Genomic DNA, 27,746 nt, shown 5'->3' on the forward strand with positions numbered 1-27,746 from the left:
AAGACATTTTTTGAAACTATAAATGATGTGTTTTAATAATTGCAGAAAACTTTTATAACATTTAATTCATCTACTGCCAACTTCTGACATGTCCTTAAATTAAGAAAAGAGCGATCGAACAGCAACTACATTTTAGATATACATAAGCAAATAGTACCTTCGTTAACTAAAATTTCTGATATTTTACTATTTATGAATAAATGTGAAAAGATAATACATAAAATTTAAGCAGTTGATAATTTTTATCAATGGTGAATTTTCATTTAAGATAGCACAATACATTCATCTTCAGTGTGTTTCCTAGACAATTATAACACGCAGAATAACACAACAAAAAAGAACTTTACGCACACAAAAATAGTCTGAAAATAAACTTAGTGGCCAATGCTTTTAGTGATGCTCTTAGAAATGGCATGTTGCAAAGTACCCCAAAACGTTCTGCCGATTTTACAGCGCCCTCAAAAGTCTAGGGACTAACAGTCATCCATCCACCGATTGTTACTAGTATTAGATTTCGTCTTGGCAGCACTTTTAAATATTAATCACATAAGACACCGTACGATACATCTATGCTAATGCTTGTTTATGTTTTAACAAATTCGCACACGTAAGGTAATTTTTCGCTACAAGTAAAATCACCCCAAACATATCCAAATGCCCTCCAGTATACAAGACAAAGCTCTGTAGTCGGCTTATTTGGTTGATTATGGTGCATGTCACTATATGTCATAAGTTGCCCAGGATTACTGATCCATTTAAAAATTCCATTCTTGTTGAAACTATAACCTCCTAGCCAGTACCCGTTGACTGCAACAAAATATATAAGGAATAAAAGTTTATAAAACCACTGATTCATAGCCCAATTGATTTCTATTAGATATCGTGTCTTAAGTTCAAATAAAGTGACAGTCATTTCATGTCAAAACTATACCTTACCCTTACTTGTGCTGAACAATTCAACAAACCTATAATTGCATATTAGGCGCACTTGTCCACTTTTTTAGTAGTAAACAAACACGTTCTTTAGATCTGAATTACAGGGCAAAAATACCCTTCTATCTTAACTTCAAATAGGTTTTTACGTAACATAAAAAAAATGAAATGCGTAGAAAAGATAAAGTTCCTTGTATTTTCTACTTTATTTCGATAAAAGTAGTTCATCGCCAATGCAATGACCGAACAAAAGTGATAGTTAAATCCTGCTCTACGCGCATTCGTGATTTAATGATTTGTTCGGTCAAGCGTTGAATATTTTTCTATATTTTGATTCTTGCAGTAACATTTCTAGAATAGTACAGCAATATTGTGCGAAAAAAACAAGTGTGCAAGGATTTCTATGACGTCTAACGGCTTTTTATTAAGTTGCTGAGGCTGTGGGACAACAAAGCAATCTAAAATAACTGCAAATTATATTTGTCAATTTAAAAATTGAATTGCTTGAGAGTATGAAACTTATATAGTAATGTTGAGAATATGAATTCATTGTGCAATGGCATTAAACTTATAGGTATAAAGTTTGAGATTTACCAATATTTTGGCTTGCAACATCACTAAAGAGGCATCATTTGTCAAAAGGTGGATTGGGTGCAGTTGAATTTTGACCGTTTATGTTCATGATTAGCATGATGGTTTACAACAGCAGAAATATTTCAAAATTATAAAATTACGTATAGATGTTGCATAGGATCCAATAAACTTTTGATACAATAGACTGTTTTTATCCTGCAGTACCGGTTATTAGATATGCTTGTGTTTCTTGAATATCTTTTATGTGATATGTTTGTATTAACAAACACAACAGTAACATGATTTATATCACAAGAGATATTTGGTATCGTATATCATTTGATGTAAACTCAATGAATATGATATCGTTCTTAAACATAATATGTGTCGGTGTTATAAATTATTGTTGGAGAAAAGACAGACATTTCATATAACTATATAGTTGGTAAAAAAGCAGACATTATTATGTAGCATTTACTAACAAGCCCAAATACAAACGGTGTGATGAGTTGGATAGCAGGTCGCGGTTTGTAACACATCATATGTCTAACGCTAAAATTCAGTTAAACGTCTGTAGAGAAAAACAATGACAAATATCAGCTTTGTCATTATATACCACCATCATTACGATATCGTTATGCTAGAAAATATAAATCTTGACTATATATGTTGTTCACTCGTCAAAATTTGCATATCGAATGATAATCCATATTGGGTGATTTTATCGCCAAACATGAAGTTTGTCTTGAATTTGTCAAGTCTAATGATTACAAAATCTAAATGTTTTCGAGGGAATTGAAAATGATGGACTATATTTTAATTCAATGAAGTACTCAATATGTATATAGTAGAACCATATTCATCCTAAAGAGCGTTGTATTTGCAAACTTTAACTTGTACGTACTGAACGCGAAACGGTGTTATTTTACATGTTTGCAATGGGGTATTTTTGCTATAGAAGAAGCTTAGACCATATCGTAGCCCTAGCCTGACGAAAATAACAACGGGGTTATTTCTCCTAATATCCTAGTCACAAATAAAAATACACTTAAATCATTAATGTCGGGGTTACTTTACAAAAAACAAGAAAAGAGAAATGAAGTTAAATTTATAACCATAAAATTTAAAAACGACCGCGATCAGTACAACACTTTTTAGAGAAAGTTACAGGACTAGTTCATTTTTATTCATATGAGGCAGACTTAATACAGGACCTTATTCTGAAGAATGAAAGAAAAATATCATTATCCTTTAACTTTAAGTTCCGCCATGTATATGATGTTCTCTCACTGATCAATTGAAAGTTGATATTATGACGTTGTCTGCCTCTCTTTAGTCCATAAGTTGGAATGTCATTTTAGTATCTTCCGTCTTACTTTTATAAGATAGTGCATGGAATTTATACTGGAATCCACAGCCCACAGGATGACATAGGAACAAGTTTTTTTCTCAGATTTCTTATGGCAATCCATGGTTGAATTTTTATAATAAGCTGTGGAGGCTTATACTGTCTCCGAGCTTAAAGACAGCAATTGTGGAAAACAATCGTTAAAAGGAAAATTTGTACTTCATTTCTTTCTACAGATTTGTTGTAGCTCATACTGTTTCAGAGATATAAATGGACAGGAAAGGGCGAGTTTCAAATACCCATCAATTTAAAAAAAAAAATAGATGCAGATTTTCCACATTCAATTCATCTGGAGAAAATAATGCTATATTTTATTATCAACAAATATGTAGCTCTTACGTTCTATTTAAAATGACGCTGCAGTATTGACGTACTATTTTTAGTAACCGTTGCATTTTAAAACACAAAATTAAAATAAAACGGATTAAATATAAAATAGGCAACAACTTATCTATGAATCAACCATTCAATCATTTGACCGATCAATTATCAATAAAGAAATAATTTTAAGTATCAATCAATCATCAATTAGTAATGGAATACACTAATATGATCTTTACTTACTTCCTGTATTTATCGTATTGAGTTCAGCTTTAATAAAATTGTTTTCCTCTGTCGTTTCAGCCTCAAGGAATTTACCTCCCAAGCACAAACAGCTTATCTGTTGTAAAAAAAGTTATATTTTCCCTATTATAATGACAAAACGGACATAAAATAGTCTGCCTTAATGGTCATCTCTAAAGGAAAAAAATACTGCTAATAAATAGAAAGACGGGTCTAGACTGGGGGTTAGTGAGAATATATAGGGACCTGGCATATGTTCACCGCAATATATCTTTCAAAACTATACCATTTGGGGTCCGAACACGATGCCCCTTTCACAGTACGGACTCTTATATATCTTCTAGAAGAAGAGATGCACCGCTTCACTTTCCCTACCTCAAGAGTCATTATAATATAATGACGATATCCAACTCAAACCTGTCTAAACTCATGTAACCGCTATTATTCGTCTTGGATTTTTTTCCTTTGAAAGAAAAATTAACTTTTGGGCATGATTTGTTCCAAAAATGACACTGCAATAGCTAAGATTTGAACCTGGGACCAATGTCACAGCCAGCCACCGCTATACAAATTTAGGTAAAGTAGCACTAGTCCTTTATCTGCGATGTCAATGGAATCATCGCTACACTTCCTCAATCTTAAGAGTCATTATAGCCCTGACCAATGCTAAACTCATATAATCTCTCTCATTCACCTTTTTATTCAGTAAGAGCGCAAAATGTAACCATACAAGCCGGAAAAAGAACCAACGACACTGGGACAGATGGATAAACATTTTATCGTAGGTAACGGAAGGCAGTTATAAATATATACCAAGTCAAAGGGAGAACCAACACTCTGGATTTCCGTCAGTTTTAACAAGCGATTTTTGTTCATAAAATCTTGCATGTTGCAGTCAATTTTTGAAATTTGACACACCTTTCGGAATTTTATACCCTTAATGCTATGCACCTTCTTAATATGGCCTTTAAAGTTTTTTTCATTCTAGTGTCAATTATGAGTCTTTTGTAGACGAAATGCTGGTGTTCAAAATAATATGCCTGGTTTCCTTGATGAGATTTTGTACTAATTATGTAATACCGTCATTAATTTAGAACACTGCTCTCGATGTACGGGTGACATTGACTTGACCTTTAAATAAAAAAAATGTTTTCGTGACGTTTCGATGGCAATGTCACCCAGAAGGCGGGTTCATCCAAACTGTGCACATATACCCATTTGATATTTTATTTCAATTGTCCTCCTTTACATTGTTTTTTTTTAACAAGTGTTCGAGTGCAGTTCCATAATGACTGACAGGCCAACCATCCATATACATATAACTAAGGGATAAAACATACAGACTTATATTTTTTTCAGAACATTCATACTGTTCTTTTCTTAATCTGTTTCTGAAGATTGTCCATGTTGTTGAATTGAAGTCAAACATGCAGTTGTACAAATGTCTGTGTCAGTATTTGTGATCAAGAGAGAAGACAATTTTTGTATAAATTGCAATTATTGCAAGAAATGTATTGCGATAGGTACAGATGTTTTCAATGTCAAGATAATCATAAACATTGATATCAAGTCCGCGATAACTTATCAATACCAAAGAACTAGGAAACAGGTTAGATATCACAGGAAGATCATTTATTACAAAAGTAGATTCCTTGGAAAAATCCGTCTTATTTTATGTTAGTGTAAAGTATTTATGTGATTATTTCGCTAAACCATAATTATTTTTTTTACATAATAACACAATACAAGATATTGAAAAAAATAAACTTCTTTTAAGTTACCTTTCAACAAATAAGTTGTTGGAGTATTCAACAGTTATGAAGGCTTAAGATTCGAGACTCGATGATTTGCATATTTCAAAATAGTATTAACTTTTGTTTATTTTGTGTTTTCTAAGCATTATTTTTCACAATTCAAATTATACACCTATCAATAAAGTATTTGAAATTGCTTCATTGTAACTTAGGACAAAGATATCTAAATATATGATAACCTGTAATATATTTAAAGCATAATGGCGAGACTTACCTTAGCGTCATTCCAGGATTTATTATCCTCAGATAACTTGTAAGATGACGTCCCATATCTGATGCAACCAGTGCATGGTGTTTCTGAAATTAAATGAAAAATTCGTATGATTGCTAAGACATGGGTTTCTGGGCTAAGACTATTATGACCATTTTTATGCAGTCGTGTTACCGTTACACAACATTAAAGTATCACAGCCTCATATATGTTTTGAGATTTCAAAGACTATTGTGGTGTAGTTATCTTAAAACATGTCATCTGGTCAACAATGTTACATTATGACTCAAAACTGCAATATCTTTTTATTATTGAAAATATTGAGTGTTGTAACATTATGTATTCCGATGGATCTACAAAAATGGAAAATAACAAATGGAAAACTCAAAATGGAAAGTCTCTTTCACGAATTTGGCTATACTTTTTGGACCTTTTTGATTATAGCTCTTCATCTTTTATATAAGCTTTGGATTTCAAATATTTTGGCTACGAGCATCACTGAAGAGACATGTTTGGTCGAAATGCGCATCTGGTGCAACAAAATTGGTACCGTTGATTTTATTATCGAATGGAGGAATCAAAGCTCAAATACATCAAACGAATGGAAAGCAACTGTTATATACCTGACTTGGTACAGGTATTTCCTAATGTAGAAAATGGTGGATTAAACCTGGTTTTATAGCTAGCTTAACCAGTCACTTGTATGACAGTCGCATACAATTCCATTATATTGACAACAATGTGTGCACAAAACAAATAGATATAATAGGTAAAAATGTCAAAAGTAGGGGTACAGCAGTCAACATTGTGATATAATCATAATCACTATAAACAAACAGATATGCCAACAAAGAAAAACAAAAATGCATACATTATTGAAAAATGCTTGATTCATACAATGACCACTAGGTTTCATTATCTTTCCTATTTTGACACTCTGATAGAAAAAAAAGAGGAAATGTGATATACATATTTGGTATATAAAGATACATTTATTGTGGGGTTGTAAAAATGTAAAACCGACTTAATGATTGGTGTTATCGGTTGGTCAGGTGACCGAGGAAATGTGGGTTCATAGATTTTCTAATCAACTACTACAGTTTTCTACCCAAGTTCCCGAATCTTCACAGAAAAATTCTACTTTCATTGAAGTCTGATATGAAGGATTTTTAAATGATTCTCCCTCATCTCACCAATCTGTCTGTGGGAACTAATTTACATCAAATAAAATTAAAAAAAAAAACCAGTTCCAATTATTTATAATCACTTCTTACAGGTTAAAAAAAGATCCTTCATTTTCAAGGACAGATGATTGCACATCTTGAATATGCAAATCCCATTATGAAGCTGTTTAGAAATATTTTTTTTCCAATTTTCTTGACTTAAGAAATTAGTTATTGTTAAGCAAAATTTTTAAAAGACCATAGCATTCAATTGAACGTAAAACATCTATAAAAAGCAATGAATCTTCCATTAAGGATTTGTTTTTAGATTTTAACCTTATTTTTCTTTTTTCTTTTTCAATATATTGAAATGTCCATTACACGCTATTCTCAATTATTCAAGAAAATTTCTTTGCAACAACCCTGCCGTTATAGTGTTTGGTCCTTTCTTGTTATTTTAGTTTGGGTAAACACATCTTTCGTATTGTTATAGGAAATACTTTAATACATTCTACACAGGAAAATAAAAATATTTGAAACATGCTTTTGTCTGATTTTGAATTGTATAGTTAGAAATAAAAGTCCCGTTTGTAAACGGCTATATTCCAGAGCTTGCGTTACCTATCATGATGTCTTTGATAGAAGATCGAAGCTTTCGTGAAGCAATGAGTCTTATTAGTTAAGTAACAAACGTCATCATAAATGCGGCTTTATACAATATTTGTTCGTGCCATGAGCAAAATGACAGGTGTCTCTAGTGAAGCAGAATACACCTACCCATCCGGAGTACCTGATATTACCCCTATATTTTTTTTATTTCGGGTTCGTGCTGCTCATTTACTTAGTTTAGTGTAGTTTGTAGATTGTTGTTTTGCCTTGGTATTGTGTCTTTATTTGGTTTATACATTTAATTTTCTCCCTTAGTATCTTCTTCTTATTTTATGATAGGATATATAGAATAATGACATTTTCGTTTTTTTTTTATACAAACTTTATCAGCAAGAATATCAAGCCAGCCCGGCAAGGCGAGATGACATTCGACCTGATGAAGCCAGTATCAAAATATAAAATGCCATTATTCTATTTATCGGCAATTTGTCCTAACTGTATGTTCTTTTTGTTGAGAATATGGAGTAAAATGAAATAGTTAGTAAAACTACTTCTACGCGTACTAAACGTTGGATTAGTTGTTCAATTGCTTGAATGAAGTCGCGTGCATTTCATTGATAAATCGACTCAGATGAACTTAGGCACGTGTAATATTTGCGCTTATACATGACGTCATTGCCTAATATTATCGAGTATTTTAAAAGTCCTGTACATGATCTGAAAAATATTATCCAGTAAGATCAAAGGGAAATGTAAACATTGCTGATAATAAATGTTATTTACCTTTCTTGGATATAAACTTGATTTTTCATATGTTTGATAATTCTAACTAAAAAAATAAAAAATAATTTTGCTGAACACAAAATACATGAATTTTGTTTGTTCAACTGTATTTCTGCAAATTAAGTCACTTTAAAGGTGAATTTACTCATAACTATAAAAAAAAAAAAGAAGATGTGGTATGATTGCCAGTGAGACAACTCTCCACAAGAGACCAAAATGACACAGAAATTAACAACTATAGGTCACCATACGGCCTTCAACAATGAACAAAGCCCACACCGCATAGTCAGCTATAAAAAGCCCCGAAATGACAATGTAAAACAACTCTAACGAGAAAACTAACGGCCTTATTTCATTGTATTTATATATATATAAAAATAAAAATGAACGAAAAACAAATACGCCTCCGGGTGCGGGAATTTCTCGCTACATTGAAGACCTGTTGGTGACCTTCTGCTGTTGTGTTTCTTTATTTGGTCGGGTTGTTGTCTCTTTGACATATTCCCCATTTCCATTCTCAATTTTATGTAACACATAAACAAACGACAACCACTGAATTACAGGCTCCTGACTTGGGACAGGCACATACATACATAATGTGTCGGGGTTAGCGAGATCCCAACCATCCTCCTAACCTGTGGTATAACAGTGCAACATAAGAACGAACTATAAAAATCAGTTGGAAATTGCTTAACTCATCAGACGGACAAAAATACAAGTGGACGTGGCCGGGTACTTGTACATCCCAACAACAAAAAAGACACTAGGAACAGATCTGAGAGTACTCGCAGTTAACGGACAGCTATTTCAAAGCCACTAACAACTAATAAAAAAATCATGCATCTCTGACTAAATTATCAATCCGTACACATCAAACATCCAATGGATTTAGTATAAAGACGTCATAAACAGTCAGAGAAAAACATACTAGACAACTTCATCCTCGGTATCTGTTTACATCTACATCATTTGAACTTTGGTGGAAAGTTGTATCATTTGAAATCATACCATATCTCCTTATTATTATAATGATAATCGTGCTTTTAATGAAGCAAGAAATAAAATTCGTTACATTATATTCGTTAAAGACACAAATGCACTGTTTTGTGGGATTTGACTTGATGTTTGCATTGTAACGTCCAATAAAAATATTAATATGCCAAAATATTTAAATGGTACGAATTAGTCTTCTTTCCCTTGTGACATTTGTTTATAGTTCTGTTACAATGAAAAATTTGAATGAGCAACCAACAAAGAAATATTTGGTTAAAGTGACAATAATTGGGACTCAGCTGCCAAAACTGATCATATATCATAGACATACAACATGTACACGACTGACAAACATACTAATAGATATGATAGACATACAACATGTACACGACTGACAAACATACTAATAGATATGATAGACATACAACATGTACACGACTGACAAAAATACTAATAGATATTATACAACACTTTGAACACTTTATAATATTCAAATCAAAAACTAAATAACTTTATCTGTCAATATATGATGCTAAATTTTATTTGCTTACGACATAGTTTACATAGTTTATAATCTGTATTTGCTATCGTTAGGTTAACATATGTGTTTACAGTAGGGATGTAGGGATTTATTTAGTTATCTTACCATACTTATTTGTTTTGAAAGTTTCCCATCCGTCAACAATCTCCATGACAACACAACAGTTCTCAGACGTATCAAGACGACAAGTAGAAGATGATAGATCATAACTTGCTACACAGCATTTCTCCTCTGAAACACATCTAATGGCACACAGCATTTTTGTGGAAACAACCTGGTCTGTAGTGAATTCACTAACTACGATCCTATTTTTGTTAACAACCGAGAATGATCCTTCATTTATCACAATTCTCTCTGTCTTAACCAATAGGAAACAGATTGTTATGAAAAGACAAAAATGGACTTTCATATCCGAATGCAAAATTGGACCAATGAACAGAATAAAATAAAACCCTTTGCTACTGTCTTCCGTCTCTTTATTAATGCATTTTCCAGTTTTCAAGCTTTTCATTAATTCCCTTACATTCTATATATATATACACTTTCAATATTTGCGTGGTTCCAAAATAACAAAACACATGATACTTGAAATCAAATATCATTTTCTAGTGTTCATGCGTAATAGTTCAATGTCTTTGGTTTCAAACCTTACCTTGTTTGAGTTAGAAATCATTGATTCTTTTATTTATTAATTAGTTCGTACTGGGAATTTGCATAAATTTTGCTGATAACTAAAAATATCCTTAAACTATAATATTTTAAAATGCATTAAATAATGCATAATCTCATGATATGTCTCGTCGTATTTCTTTTATCTTTTAAAACTTTGGTAGTGTTTAAGATCTTGTAACGTTTCGGGGTTTTCGAATCAAGTATCCGGCGTGACTTATGTAGGCCTCCGGTGAAAAAAGTTATAAGGAAAATTATAATGGAAGTTCATATAATGGTTTACGTGCTGCTTCAGTAATATTCAATATTACAAAGCACAGTGATTACATAAACTAATGGAAATGTATCAATGATAGAATAAATATATTATGTTTATGTGTCCTTTAAAGCTTGAATGAAAGTTCCTTCTATCACCTGTAGCAGTTTGGTGCACTGCATTCAAATACTCGAAATACACAGTGCAAGGTTAACGATTTATCCGCACAAACTATGTATAAATATACTGCTAATCACAGGTATGTTCTTCTTGAGAATCCACCAGTCGGAACATGCTTTTCATTAATATCATATATACTAGAACGCGATTTTACTCATGACGTAATACACAAAATACTCTTAACCAAGAAAAGAAATACGTAACGCAAAACGGACATAATGTTATGTATGTATCAAGTTTTGAACGAAAACCACCGTGATGATACAAACACAAAAATGAAATGTACACAAGTTATTACCACAGTACTATAGCAAAAAGTAAATTAACAAAAATACCGATCCCCAAGGAAAATTCAAAACGGAAAGTCCCCTATCAAATGGCAAAATAAAAAGCTCAAACACATCAAACGAGTAGAAAACAACTGGTATGTCCCTGACTTGGTACAGTCAATATAAGGTTCCAAATCACAGGGAAGTAATAATATCACATACACTACAATGCCGAAGACCGTTTAAGACCGGTAAAGTGACCTTTTGATGTATATATTCTGAATATCAGAATTTTAATACTGGAACCGTAAAAACAGCAGAATTTGTGGAACATAAAAGTATAATACCAAAGTCTATATTACATCATATGGACGTCGTTAATAATCGATTGTCTTTGTAGCCTAAATTTTTTAATAGTATTTTGATGTCAAAGCTATATTGAAACGATTTCATCATCAATCCCAGTAAGGAAAATCCTATCCTGATTTAATGAGACAATAGACAGTTTCGGTGTGTTTGCTTTATTTTTGTAGTCTATATAAACTGGGACGAAAAGAGAAATTCAAACCTAGGTTAGGAGTCATATTTTGGTAAGCGCCTTTAGAAACTATTGAAATCATTGTTCTTGTACTTTTCGAAGTAAAACTGCAAAAAAATAATTTTTGATATCCGAGTTTGTTGTTCCAACTAAAACCGGAATAGCTTGGAACACAAGAGATATTCCTATAGCAGCAAGTCAAAATGAAAGACTTCAGCTATTCCTATTAACATCGCCAAATTGTTCTGGTTGAATCAACATTATAGAATAAGAAATTATAGGTATGTCAGAAAGAATTGTACTTAAAAGCTATGGCTGATAGTACTTAATTTAAAGATAACAAAACAAAAATCTGAATAGACTCATTGTTACCTCCACCCTAAAAGTTTCAATTACGTTGTTTAATTGTATGGAATAATTCAACAGATATTTTAGGTTTGTGGATAACAAAAAACAATCCCAGCTTATAAACTTTATTTTTTAAATAGATGAGTAGAAATTAGTGTTAGTATAAACAGTCCAAACATATCATAAACTTTAAATTTTTCTGCCATTTCGTAGAGGTAAATTGTTGTGGGTTTCTTTCTAATGCATTAGGAAATAAAAGGGGAGTATACGAGTAGTAATAATGACAAATGCTTAACACTCATAAAAATAAGCAGGACTATAATGAGCTACTCCTGATGGGCGGTTTTTTCCAACATAACATGAACATTCTGTATGTAGGCGCGACTAGAATGTTGCTACATAGAAATGGAAAATTAAAAATTGGGAAGCTGAAATCATCCCTCTTGTCGTAAAGTTTTGTTTTAAGCCTTGCTTGAAAATAATATAGTTTCTTGTTAAAATATAAGTTATAAATTATAAATAATGAATGAGGGGGAAATGTACGGAAGCGTATTAGCGCCACACATTTATTTTTTAAAATTTTCTTCCTATGTTTGCGTTACAACGCAAACCTTTGCGATATAACGCAAACCTTTGCGTTATAACGCAAATATCTTGATTTCAATTATTCATTAAGTTTTGTATATATGTCCGTCTGTCATTCATTTCGGATGTGATTTAGATAAAAAAGAAACATACATACAAGGCCAAATTATTTTAATAAATATGCATAGGAATGACGGAATACTTGAAGTGCAATTATACATAAATTAAGACTGATTTGTGCATCAGAAAAGTATATAATTTAACAAGAAAATAGATATAGTTTAGTATATAGTCATATTTAAATTGAAAGATCAAAAATAATGTCATACAATTGTGAAACCTCCAAGTCAAATAGACAAAATAATCTTTCTGCTTTAAAATGAATTATTAATAAGGAAACTTATTTTTAAAACCTCAGAATATGATCAAGATTCTTTGATAGAAAGTCATTGAATTTTCATTTCAATATTATGAAGTATTTTTAAGATGCTTGGGTAGCAATTTGAATAGAGAGAACATAATTTTATTAATAAAACATCTTCATTCTATACATTTATTGCCAAAGGGTAGCTTGTTTGAATCTAACCTACTTTACACATTTCTCAAACGAGTGCCTACTTTGGAAGTATATTTGTATTCGGTTATAGCTATATTAGCAGGGTTGATTTTTTTCTTAGGTATAACCTTAATTTACTAAATTTTCTGTGTAATATATATATACTAGTAGTAACATGGATATCGTTTTTGGGGACCTTTATAGTTTTTTGTTCAGTGTGAGCCAATGCTCCGTGTTGAAGACCGTTTTGGCCTATGATGGTTTACTTTACGAATAGTGACTTAGATGGAGAGTTTTCTTATTGGCACTCATACCACATCTTCTTATATTATTCTGCTCATTATTAGTCAATGATCTGATCTATATATTCAAGCATTTTACTTTGCAATGACTACAAAGGTGATAAATTTAAATATATATAGCCTCCTTCATTAATAACTACTGTTTCCTTTGAATCTTAAATAAGAAATAAGATAAAACAAATGTTTGCGTTATATCGCAAAGGTTTGCGTTATTTCGCAAATGTTTGCGTTGTAACGCAAAGGTTTGCGTTTAATGCAAAGGTTTGCGTTTTAACGCAAACATATATAGGAAGAAAAATTTAAAAAAAATTGTGTGGCGCTAATACGCTTCCGTAGAAATGTGTGGATTGGTTCGCTTTATTATCTGCAGGAAAATCAAGCATTAAGTTCCGGTTAAAAATACATGAAAACAATATAATAATCCATTTTATTTGTTTGTTTTATTATTTTGTATGGATTTTTTATTTGTGTCATGATTAGTTTTTAATTTCATAGATTGCGACCAGCTGTTATGCGCCCATAAACAACACATATGCCATGTCTAATTACAGAATAATTATAATGACGCCATCTACATTTTTTGCGTTATCAGACAGGAAACAAAAGACTGTCCATTGGTATCCATGGATTGTTTTACAATAATATGTTTCGCTACATTGTTTCAAGGAATAAACAGATTTGCCATTTTTTACACAACGTCATATCATATTTGATTGTTATACTTAGCTTTATATTGACAACGATGTGTGAACAAAACAAACAAAATAAAAAGTTTGCTAACAATCAATTCTGTACAATTAAAAGATAATTACACATTTAACATACATCGTAAGTAAATGCAATTTAAATACATTATACTAAATAAACAATGAAAGTTACTTTCTTTCACGCTTCATAAATAGCTTCATTACATCAAATTGTTAGTTAAAACAAATAAATTAAGTTTTGTTCTTATTAAAAAAAATAGATACATTAGTTTCCTCTTTAAGTAATACTGCGTTATAAAAAAAACCCATAAAATGTCTCTTACCGAATTTAATCTCTCTAAAAAAAAAACCGATGTGAATCAGAAATCTAATTAACTTGAAATGAATCTGAACTGTAAACAACGTACGTCAAATGTGTAACGTCATAAACATAAAAAAATGTGGAAAATTACAATTGACATGAATGCAACGTTACATGTGCGCAAATACACAAAAATGGTATCTGCAAGTATTATAAATGAAATTAAAAAAAAATCAGTAATACCATTAACACCAATCTCTCAAAAACAAGATCATTATCAAAGTAGTTATCTACAATATAACGATGAATTTATTTTTAATATCTCATCTATGAGTATAAGAGTTTATGGTTCATTACTTCCTTTAAACCATGTCTGTCTCAATATATGCTTGGAATAATTGGGAACTTAAAGGAAAATTCAAACAGAAAGTCCCTTAAGAAATGGCAAAATCAAAAGCTCAAACACATCAAACGAATGGAAAATGGGATTATTTCGTCTATAATTTGAAATGAAGGCAAAAGCCCGTTCTAGATTTTTGTAATTAAGTAAGCAAACTTTTCGTATTGTAAAGCAATATATTAGTGAAACATTTCATTTAAATAAAGAAATATTAATTATACGTTATAATTATATATTGTAACCCCTTCAACAAAGAATTTGTTTTATAACATGAATAACATCTTTTATTTCAAATCACCTGGAATACATAAACGCAAAGCAGTTCATGGCAGCTGACTGATGGGTCAATGCTTTTATTTTAAAAGAGGGGCGAAAGATACCAGACTTATAGATCGAAAATAAACTGACAACGCCATGGCTAATAAAGAAAAAGACAAAAAGACAAATTATAGTACACAAGACACAACATAGAAAACTAAAGACTAAGCAACACAAACCCCACAACAAACTGGGCGTGATCTAGGGTGCTCCGGAAGGGTAAGCAGAACCTGTTCCACAAGTGGCACCCGTCGTGTTTTTAATGTTAAATTTATATCTTATTTGCCAGGGAAAATACAAATAAGTAAAAAACATTACTCCCGGCATATAATCTAAAACTCTGCATCTGTTTCTAATTAATAATCTACACATCTTGAATCTTTGCATTTTCATATAAATTTAAATGAGTTCTTATTGTCTGCCACTTGACAAAGATTACCTAGGGCGGATCCAAGATTTTAGGTTGGGGGGCACATACTTAAATTTTTGCGGAGCGGAGCCAGTCGATTTTTTTAGGTAAAATTATCGAAATATTCTTCTAGAGTGGGTGTAATATAGATATCTCTCCAAGCCAAGCGTGGCGAAAAAATATTTTAGGATACAATTAGCGATAAATTAAAGTTTCGAGCTAAAACCGCCTAAATCCACCCCTGACAAGAATCTAAAAGCACCATAATTAGTTAAGACGATGGAAATGTGAAGAGTTGACAGATAAAAGGGCGGACCGACGGACGCAAAGTGAGACGAGACAGATGACAGTAGCTCACCTGACCAATATTAGTTTTTGCAAACGAAAATTTTACTTTTACCAGCATTTTTTAATTGTCTTTTCATAATTTATTGTTTTTAATTTTTTGATTTTCGGAGGTTGTGTCAGACTTTAGATATACTGTTTTCGCCGCAAACCACTAAAATCAGAATGAGATGTTTTTACAAAGTTATGTTTATTTTCTTGGGATCCCATGTAATACGGTAGTTTATCAGGTACAATAAGCAAAAGATCAACTAAGTTTAGTGTATGAAATGATTGTAAGGTGTACAAGACTGCCAGGCAGGGTTCATCTGACCTGACCTCATTTTCATATTTCATTGGTCAATGTTAGTTGTTCATGGTTTTGTCAGTTTATCAGGTACAATAAGCAATATGTCAATCTTATTTGGTGAATGCAATGATTGTAAGGTGTACATGTCTGTTTTGCAGGGTTCATATTACCTTGACCTCATTGTCATAGTTCATTTATTAACATGTCTGTCTGGCAGGGTTCATTTGACCTTTACCTCATAATTTTCATTCAATTATGATTAAAAAATACGCAGGGGAGACATTTCAGCGTGTGTCGTCTTGTTTGAATATATATTAGAGATTACTGAAATGAGATATTCTTAATTGTCTCCCTCAGCGAAGCAAAACGTGGGTTCATGGAAATTCGAATGTTCATTCAACTCTGTAAACACTCTTGACTCTAACAGGTCTCATTTTCTTTTAGAGAAATTTTGGTCAACATCATTATCTTGAATCATTTTGAATATCAAAATATTTTTTTACATTCACTTGTTGTCGAGTATCGAGTTGTGAGTTACGAAAGTCGAGTTGCGAGTTACGAAAGTCGAGTTGCGAGTTACAAAATAAGATTTGCGTGAAAATGGGGAAAACTATTTTAATTTGTTGGTGTACCTCTCGTGTAAAAAGAATGAATGAATTGCTTATATAATCACTACGCAAAGTATGGTTATTTTCTGAAAAAATAGATAGCCTTTTGAAATTCAGCGGATGGCTTGTAGTTTAATTATTCTTAAATTTTATAGCTAGCATGGTCATATTAAACGTAAAGCGAGATAGCAACTTAACTTAAGTACATATATGTAAAAGACCTCTTCTGCAGATTTCGTTAAGAGCGGGCTCTTTGGAGCAGCTGCAGAGGCAATATTCGTTAGGGACTCCAAAATTTATTCTTCGGCAGTGACACTCACAATTGTGTACATTTAAGTTATATATGTTTACATTGGCTAGAGGTGAAGGGGAAGGTTGAGCGCTCATGAAACCTGCTTATCCCCGCCGCATTTTTTTCGTCTGTCCTGACCTCTAGCCTTCGTTGGTCTTGTAATTTTTTAATTTTGGTTCATCTATTTGTTTCGGAGCATAGAATGGCGTCCATTTTCTTGTACATTGTGTTTCATGGCCTGCTCGGGGCTGCCTCTGGGTGTGGGATTTCTCGCTGTGTTGACTTGTATATTTTGGTTGGGTTGTTGTCTCTTTGACACATTCCCCGTTTCCGTTCTTTATTCTATACATGTAGCTGCCAAAGATACTTTTGTAAAGGAGACAAAAGACGCAGTTTTGGAATATTTAACTTCTTTCTAAAAAAAAGAGTTAATCATACCCAAAGCAATCAAGTTAATTTATGAATAACATGCTGACAAATATACAAATATAACTCTTTTAACTTTTTTTTGACACGAAACTCATTGTGCAGTAGATTGGAAATTGATTAAATAAAGTTTGAATTGTCTGTATAAAACGTCAAACCATTTTTACATCAATATGAAAAAAGTGCAGTTTCAAAGAGTTGTTAGCTATTTGAAAAGTATTTGAAAAACAGAACAATTCAGAGAAATTCAACATTGACCAATGAACCATGAAAATAGGGTCAAGGTCAGATGAAACATGCCACACATATATATGTAACACTCAGAAACGTGTCCTTCCCCCCAAACGTGTCCGATTCCCCCAAACGTGTCCTTGTTGACGTCACGGAACTGCAAAAGATGTCTAGATCAAAACATCGCCAAAGCGTGTGATTTGTATAAACGCCCAAACGTGTCCATTTCTCAACTTACCCCAAACGTGTCCAATGCCAAAAACGTGTCCATATCAAGCGTTATTTCGTCAGTGCTGTTCCATTACTACTAATTTATACTAATTTTACCGTTTCATCAAAAATATAGATAAGGTACTTTTTCAAACCGGCCGAAAAAACTGGGTAAAAGTGGGGGCGTCATTTCGGCTTTGTCGTATGTAAATAGGAAGCAAACATATTTAGTTAAACTGTACAGTTAACGAATAAAAGAGTCCCTTTCTCTGCACATTAAAACTTGTTCTCTCTAAATATTGTGAAACACCGGCTACTGGACGATCAACAGTCTAAAGTAAATTTATACAGTTCAAATGTATAAGTAAAAACTTCTAACCTATGTTCTCTCTAAATATGCATGATATACTTGCAACTGGACAATACGCAATCATTAGTTTAAAGATAATTTAAACAGTATAGAACAGTAAAACCATTAAAACATGTATGTTCTCTAAATATGCATGAAATACTTGCAACTGGAAATACGCTATCAACAGTCTAAAGTTAATGTATACAGTACAAATTAAATTTGCAATTTCGGTAACCACTAATAACCGGCGTTGATCACATACTATTTATATTGATAAAAAGAATCTATAAAACCAATGCATGAAATATTTGGCACTGGACGTTATGTCTCTTGATCGTGTGTCTTTAGTGATGCTGGAAACCTAAAATTTATTAAAAAAAAACGGATAACCAGTTGATGATTTGATGAGGTTTTGAAATACACACACATTCAGATAGAGATCTATTAACAAAAAAAATAAATAAAAAAAATGCTGCTGAACGCCCGCCATGCAATATTCTGATAAATATAAAAAGAATCAACGGAGTTTATAAGTACAAAATAATTTACAAAGTTACCGATTAATTCAACTCTATAATTATTCAGTGTAGGTTCGCTCTAAAAGAGTATGACATACTTGCAACTGAACAATAAGCAATTTCAGTCAAAAGATAATTAACAATTACAGATTAAATTTTGAATTATGATATTCATTTAAAACCTTCATTTAATTAGCTAAAGCTAATAAATAAAAAGTTTGTCACATGTGTCACCATCATAGAATTGCCGTAAAGTTAACGTTATCAGCGATTTTATTTGGGAGTTACATGTAGTAACGCTAAAAGACGTATAACGTTTTGGCGTTAAATATTGGACACGTTTTGGCGAATAACAATTATCGGACACGTTTGGGGGTTATGAAATCGGACACGTTTGGGAAATATTGTACATTTCGGACACGTTTAGGGAGAAAAGACACGTTTGGGGGAATCGGACACGTTTGGGGGGAAGGACACGTTTGGGAGTGTTACATATATACACCTTCCTTTCATTCCATAAACCAAATATAGTTTATCTATTTCTTATAGTATTGAAAAACAGACAAACAAGAAAAAAATAGAATTGACTAATGAACCATGAAAACGATTATTAACTATTTGGTATATATATGCACTCTCCGCTTTGGGTTGAATCACAAAATTAACAAAGTTCAAAACTATTTAATTTATCACATAAAGCACATAGCATATCATAATTCTGACTAATTCATGAGATATTTTCCTAAGTTAAAAGTGCAATTGTGACTTTGCGAAAGACAAGGCGAAGAGTTAGCACTTGGTATGCTTATGAATATCCTTTATTCAAGCATCACTGATGAGTCTTGTATAGACGAAACGCGCGTCTGACATAGAAAATATTATACTGAGCCTGGTACCTTTGATAAGTATTTACTTTAGGCCTTACACAATGCCATATTCTGTGCGATGTCGATAATCTACAAGTATATTTTATTTGTCTACATGATTTATTTTCTTATGCTTGATTTGTTCAGTACGGTATACATTTTGTCTAGTATCTTACAGTATATCCTGTTTTATTTTAGAAAATGAGCAATGTCGCTCTCATGAAAGAAATTGAAGCGTGCGTGACTTTGCAACACATAGACTCTTAAATAGATAAGTATCACACAACTCTTTCAAATCCTGCAATCAAAATACCGGGACCCTTCCTCATACAGTGTATAACTAAGTTCGGGTAAATGTATGCTTTGTTTATTAAATGCGAAGTAAACCTGAAAATTCTGTTTGAAAAATCAGACGTCACGACCGTTTATAGATAGATAGATAGATACTTTATTCTCTAAAAACTAGATACAAGTTTACAGAGAAACATACAATATAAATACAGACACAATAGTTAAGGTAACAAATACAGTTAATATGATGACATACATGTTTTAAAAGTAACATGTATAATTAATGATATATATATGTATATAATTCTTAAGAAATTAGAGAAACATAATATTTTTGTAACTTGCAACTGCTCCTTCAACTCGACTCGACTTTCGTAACTCGCAACTCGACTTTCTTAACTCGCAAGTCGACTTTTGTTACTCGCAACTCGGGCCTTTTCAACTCGCAACTTGCAACTCGACACTAAGAAACCCTCCGATTTTTTAGCTATTCCCCCAGAAATTTTTACATTATAGAAATCTATTTTGTTTCCACTTTAACATCAAATTGAAGAATTTTAAGATTGATAATAAAGAGTTTTGTCCTTCGGAAATGTAGCTAAAGATAATCAACGATACCAGGTTTATAATATGATACGTCAGACGCGCGTTACTGGCTAAAACGGGAATTCAATATTTTAGTGCTCTGAAGCCTACATTAATTATCGGAGTGTGATAGAATATATCAGAAGACATCGAAAATCAGTGCCAATTTAATTTGTTGGGGGAATAACGTCATTTGAAAATGAAAATTATATGAAAAATCAACAATGTAAATGCATTTGTGACTACATTTCTCATAAAAGTATAACAGTATTAATGTTTAAGTTTTATTACATTATTTCTTACATCAACAATACTCAGATGAGTTCGAAAATTAGGACATAATGTTATTTGGAAATGGAAATAATATACAAAATCAAAATTGTAGGTGCTTTCCAATCTACATCAGCGCTGATTAAATATTTATTTGGGAGTCCAATTTTGGTTCCTCTGGCTCGCTTTACTGCTTTACTCGTTTTCTGGAATATTCTTCAACTGCTTCCATTAGTAATCTGACGTTGTTCTTCCTGTTGATAGAAAGGGAAATTTGATATTTTGGGCCTTTCGTTAACATCTTCCTGAGTTTTCTGTTCATCCAGCCATGCTGGATCTATGTGACCATTCCGGATTTTAAGATGGTACAGAATTTGGCGTTGAAGACATTTTATGAAACTATAAATGATGTGTTTTATGACTTGCAGAACATTTTTACAACATTTTATTCATCTACTGCCAACTTTTGAAATGTGATTTGTCCTTAAATTAAGAAAAGAGCAATCGAACAGCAACTACATTTTAGATATACACATCCAAATAGTACCTTCGTTAATCAAAATTTCTGATATATTATTATTTATGAATAAATGTAAAAAGGTAATATATAAAATTTAAGCAGTTGATAATTTTTATCAATGGTGAATTTTCATTTAAGATAGCACAATACATTCATCTTTGGTGTGTTTCCTAGACAATCATAACACGCAGAATAACACAACAACAAATAACTTTACGCACAAAAATGTAGTTCGAAATTAAACTTAGAGGCCAATGCTTTTAGTGATGCTTTTGGAAATGACATTTAACAAAGTACCTAAAAACGTTCTAGCGATTTTACAGTGCCCTCAAAAGTCTAAGGACTCACAGTCATCCATCCACCGATTGTTACTAGGATCAAATTTCGTCTTGGCAGCACTTTTAAACATTAATCACATAAGACACCGGACAATAAATCTATGCCCATGCTTATTTATTTTTTAACAAATTCACACACGTAAGGTAATTTTGCGCTACAAGTACCATCACCCCAAGCATATCCAAAATCCTTCCAGTATATAAGACAAAGCTCTGTAGTCGGAGAGTTTGGTTGACTTGAGTGCATGTCACTATATGTCATAGGTTGCCCAGGATTACTGATCCATTCAAAAATTCCGTTCTTGTTGAAATTGTAACCTCCTAGCCAGTAGCCATTGACTGAAACAAAATATATAAAGAATAAAACCACTGATGCATAGCCCCATTGCTTTCTATTAGCTATAGTGTCTTAAGTTAAAATAAAGTGACAGACATTTCATGTCAAACCCATATCTTTCCTTGACTTGTGCTGAACAATTCAACATACCTTTAATTGCATATCAAACGTACTGGTTTCCGGAAGTTTAATTGTAAACAAACAGGTACTTTTGATCTGAATAACAGGGTAAACATGCCCTTCTATCTTAATATCATATATGTTTTTACGTTACATAAAAAAAAATTGAAAATGCGTAGAAAAGATAAAGTTCCTAGTATTTTCTACTTTATTTCGATAAAAGTAGTTTATGATCAAAGTAATGAAAAGAATAACTAATCCATGAATTCAATTATCGAAAAATATTCAACTCGCGAACAGTGTAAACCAAGCGCTACTCGCATTCGTAAATTAAGGATTTGTTCGGCCAAACGTTGAATATTTTTCTATATTTGGATTCTTGCTATATTTTTTCTATAATTAATGTTACATTTTTAGAATAGCTGCAAATTATATTTGTCAATTTAAAACGTGAATTACTTTAGAGTATGAAACTAATGAAAATTACAGTAATGTTGAGAGTATGAATTTTGCAATTTGATTATGGACTTTCCGTATTGATTTCCCTCTGAGTTCAGTATTTTTGTGATTTTACTTTTTAATTGAACAATGGCATTATACTTATAAAGTTTTTAATTTATCCATAGTTTGGCTTGCAGTACCACTAAAGAGGCATAACTTGTTAAAAGGCGGATTTGGTGCAGTTGAATTGTGACCGTTAATGTTTATGATTTGCATGATGGTTTACAGCAGCAGAAATATTTTAGAATTATAAAATTACCTATTGATGTTAACGTTGCAAAGGATACAATACACTTTTGATACAATATACTCTTTATATCACGTAGTACCGGTTAATAAATATGTTTATGTTTCTTGAACATCTTTTATGTGATATGTTTGTAATAACAAAAACAGCAGTATCAAGATTTATATCACAAGAGTCGTTTGGTATCATATATCATTTGGTGCGTAAACTCAATGAATATGATATCGTTGTTAAATATAATGGTGTCTTTCTCGAATGCCAACATTTTATATGTTACCTATTCCTTGAAATTCAAGACAAATATTTCAATAGATGTTTATATTATAACAATAGTTTTTTTTTATAAGTATTAAACTGTTAAAAATAATTAGTGAACTTGATAAAATTGCAACATTTTATCACTTTTTGATAAGAAAAAATAGTTGATTTTGCGGTCAAAATTGTGAATTTTAAAGAAATGAAGAAAATTAAAACATTTTTGTCGAGCCTGCAACTTTTGTCGCAAAAGCGAGACATAGCGATCCTACATTCCATCGTCGGCGTCGTTGTCGTCATCGTCGTCGTCGTCGTCGTCGTCGAAGTTGGCGGCCACAAATATTCAGACTGAGGTAAAAGTTTTTGAAATGTTTATAACTTTCTGAAACTATCGTGGATTTCTACCAAACTTGGACAGAAGCTTGTATATGATCATAAGAAAGTATACAGAGGAAAATTTTGTAAAAAAACAAATCCTTTTTATCCGTATTTTACTTATAAATGGACTTAGTTTTTCTGCCAGTTAATATTACATTCACTCTGTGGTTAAAATGTTTAAAATTTTAATAACTTTCTTAAATATCCTGGATGACTACTATTCTTGGACAGAAGCTTGTTCATGATTATAAGAAAGTATCTAGAAGTAAGTTTTGTAAAAAACAAATTCTGATTATCCGTATTTTACTTATAAAGGGACTTAGTTTTTCTACCAGTTTATATCAAATTCACTCTGTGGTTAAAGTTTTAAAAATTTTAATAACTTTCTTGAACTATCCTGGATTTGTAACAAACTTGGACAGAAGCTTGTTTATGATCAAAAGCTAGTATCTAGAAGGATTTTTTTTAAAAATTTATTTTCAGTTTTTCCGTGTATCACTTATAAATGGACTTCCAGATAACATTACATACAGTCTGCAGTTAAAGTTTTTAAAACATTTATTAAATTCATAAACCATCCTGGATTTTAACCAAACTTGGACAGAAAACATAGACAACAGCAAAAGTAGGGCGAGACACTGGATTCCGTGGAACCCTTACAAATTTTTATTAATTTAAAAAAAAAAGATATTTTGGGAATGGAAATGTTTATAAACATAAGACATGTTAAAAATATCAAAGAAATTTTAGATTAATATTTCAATATAATTTTAATTAATTAATTAGTTAATATGAACTTACAATAAAAAGGTTGTTATATTATAACCAAGAAAAATAACTTGTACAACTGAACAAGATACAATGAAATAGAACAAAGTTATCTAACGTGAGATACAAAGTTTCAAGAAATTCAATCAAGTAATTTTGGAAGATATTACGGCATACACAACTATAAAAATATTGAAAAGCAACATCAAAGTCCAAAGAGTCTAATGTAGAATTTGTGCAAAATGGAATTCCTGACAATATGTATTACTCAATTTATTTCACTTGACTGGGCGGAGTTTAACCGGTTCGCTCACAATAAACCAGTCCATCTATAGATAGGTGTATTAGGATAAACTCATCAATGAAGTGTACAGTAATTCTTTTGTAAATTCCTTTCTTGACACTGATAGGTGATTAGAAATCAGTAATAATTATAACGGCAATCATCCTTATCACACACATCTTCAAATAGACTGTCCTTATGCAAATTAAAACCTAGCTCCGCCCGATCAGTTGAAATAACATTGGTAATACATGCTTACTTTATGATGCAGCACTTTTCAAAGTGCCATTTTAAGAGAAATATTTGTTCAAGCAGTAACAGCAAATAAATTATTTTCAACAACTTGACAAACATGTACTAGATTTAGCTACTTGTAATTTACCTATCTGTAAATTAGTAGGATTGTTTTGATAAGCATGCATTTTTGTTGTGATAACTACCTACACCTATTCCTCGAACGCCAACATAATTAACAGGTAAATACAAGGAATAATAATATGGTGTCTTCAACCTATGCCAACATTTGATAAAAACATATTCAATATATGCCTACAAACAAAATGCAATAGGTGTTGTTATAGCAATTATTAATTAATAAATTCATATACATCTATATTCTTTGGAAAAAGACAGAAATTCTTATATAACTATATCGTTGGTAAAAAGACAGACATTTTTATATACATGTAACAATATCGTTGGTAACAAGACAGACATTATTATGTAACACTTACTTACAAGCCCATACAAACGGTGTAATGAGTTGGATAGCAGATCGCGGTTTTAAGCACATCTAATATCTAGCGCAAATATTCAGTTAGTTTTTTGAAGAAACACATAACAGCTATGTCATTATATTCAACCATCATTACGAAACTTTATGAATTATAGGTGAAATACCACAAAATCATAGTATGTTACATCCGGTTGCATACGAAAAAGGGTTGAAAAAAATATTCCCTTGATTTTACAGTTGTAGGAAATTAATCATACATGTCATTGCAGTAAAATCTTTCTGAGTCATACACATATATCTTGGGTGTTTCAAAGCACCATTCTTTTTTATTTGGTGTTTCTATAGAATATTTTGGAAACTTTAGGTTACATGGTTACTAAAGCATGTACACAGGAAAAAGAGGGTGAACATTTGATTGGTAAACTTTAAGTGATGGTTATTATTTTATATGCAATGAAATGTTATGTGAAATTTTGTCTGTAGTATTGAACAGGATAAAACTTTACTCATGCCAAGTAAAGGATAGCTAGAATAAATAATGTTGTCCTGCATTTTTTGTAAGTTGTAATCCTGCCTTTTCATTTTCAACTCTATTCCTTTTTTGTATTGGTTTTCTTTTTACATAAATTGTCATCCTGCCTTTTAATTTGCCAAGTTATCCGGCCTTATTTTTTTAACTCAAAACTCCTGTCCTGACTTTCTTTTCTTCAAATTTCACACTAGCCCCCAAATAAAAATCAAATGGTAGCTCCGTAATGACGTACTTGGTGTATATCTTTTTAAGCTGAATCTATTGGACATTTCAACATATGTTTTCATCAAATTTTCACCACATTACCACTGTGAACGAATTTCAGAATTTTAGAGCCAAAAATACGAAATGGTGAAGCAATTAATTATTGTATACAAATAATATTTTATATGATCTTTACTTACTTCCTGTATTCCTGGTAACGAGTTCAGCTTTTATGAAATTGTTTTCCTCTGTGGTTTCAGTCTCTAAGAATTTACCTCCGAAGCACACACAGCTTATCTGTTGTAAAAAGTAAAAAAATCCCATTATAACGATAAAAACAGACATAAAATAAAGTCTGAACTGCCTTAACGATCATCGCTAAATGATAAATGATTGGTTAACGATGGATATAGACTGGGGGTAATTGAAAACTTGCATATTGTATTCAAAGTTGTTTTGAATTGATAAAGATGGTATGGTATGTTCGTCGGCAATGTGTCTTTCAAAACTGACAATTTACCATTTGGGGTTCGAACACGGAACCCCCGTACAGTATGGAGATCAACCGCTTAATTTTCTCAACCTCAAGAGTCATTGTAACATAATGAAGACATCCAACTCAAACCCATTTAAACTCATGTAATCTCTTTTATTTGCAGTGGATTTGTTATTTGGAAGACAAAATGTAATATTTGGGCATGATTTGTTTCAAAAATGACACAGTAACTGGGATTCGAACCTGGGACCCAAGTCACAGCCAGTCACCGCTCTATAAACTGAGGTAAAGCAATACTAGTTAAGCGCAGCTGACCGGGGGATGCTTTCTTTATATTATGTCAATGGAAACATCACTCTACTTTCTCAATCTCAAGAGTCATTATCACCCTAACCAATTCTAAACTCATATAATCTCTTTTATGCACCTTGGGCTTTTAAGTAAGAGCGCCAATTGTTACTGTTCCAGCCGGAAATTGCTCCAACGACGATAGAACAGATAGATTGATTTTTTTTATTGTAGCTAAAGGAAGGCAGTTATAACTACATACCAAGTCAAGGGGAGAACCAGTACACTAGTTTACCTTCTGTTTGAACAAACACTTTTTGTTCATAAAATCATGCATCTATTATCAGTAAGTTTTTTAATAACTTCCTTCAGTTCCTAATCTAAATACTCAACGATTCTAAAAAGCGATTATCCTGAACAGTCAAGAAGCCCTTTTGAATTGTTTGAATGGAATAGATTAGCAGTATTTTGCAAAAACTTTCGGAATTTTTGGCCCTCAATGGTATTCAACTTCGTACTCTATTTGGCCTTTGAAGTTTTTTCATTCGAGCGATAGTTATAAGTCTTTTGTAGACGAAATGCGTGTCTGGTGTTCATAAAACATAAGCCTGATATCTTTGATGAGGTTTTGTAAGAATAGACCACTTTCGAGTTCATCCTTCACCGGAAAAAAACTCGTCAATTATGCGCGCCTTTATGACGTCATCTACCAGGTAGAGGAGATCGCCTGTATCCCTTCATTATTAACGTTCATCAAGCGTCTTAGTGATCGTCATTGTGCAGGATAAACTAGAAATAATGTTTGTTTTGTAAGAACCTTATCACAATTCCCTACAGACAACAGTGCTGATTGTCAATTATGAGAATTTAATTTGCCGAATAATTTGTTCAATATATCATTAAAGTTTTCAAATCACTTGCTCAGTATTGGAACGGAAGTAACGATGCCCCTAAACGCACGAACTATGTTCACTAAAACCATACCTTTTTACGGAAGTGCATCGAACTCGAAAGTTGTCTATTATGTAAT

General features: G+C 32.0%; 1 protein-coding gene across 1 annotated transcript in view; it reads right to left on the reverse strand.

The window, feature by feature from the left end:
• Positions 1-583: 583 nt before the first annotated feature.
• Positions 584-27,746, reverse strand: part of LOC134724505 (C-type mannose receptor 2-like) — a 33,313-nt gene continuing 6,150 nt past the window's right edge. Inside the window, exons 3-8 of the mRNA XM_063587602.1 lie at positions 26,133-26,229; positions 21,737-21,910; positions 9,698-9,946; positions 5,507-5,589; positions 3,479-3,575; positions 584-807 (exon numbers count right to left, since the gene is read on the reverse strand). Of these exons, the coding sequence (XP_063443672.1) occupies positions 584-807; positions 3,479-3,575; positions 5,507-5,589; positions 9,698-9,946; positions 21,737-21,910; positions 26,133-26,229 (924 nt within the window). The remainder of the gene's footprint in view (positions 808-3,478; positions 3,576-5,506; positions 5,590-9,697; positions 9,947-21,736; positions 21,911-26,132; positions 26,230-27,746) is intronic.

This window comes from Mytilus trossulus, chromosome 1 (genome assembly GCF_036588685.1).
Source record: "Mytilus trossulus isolate FHL-02 chromosome 1, PNRI_Mtr1.1.1.hap1, whole genome shotgun sequence".
In the NCBI taxonomy this organism is placed as follows: Eukaryota; Metazoa; Mollusca; class Bivalvia; order Mytilida; family Mytilidae; genus Mytilus; species Mytilus trossulus.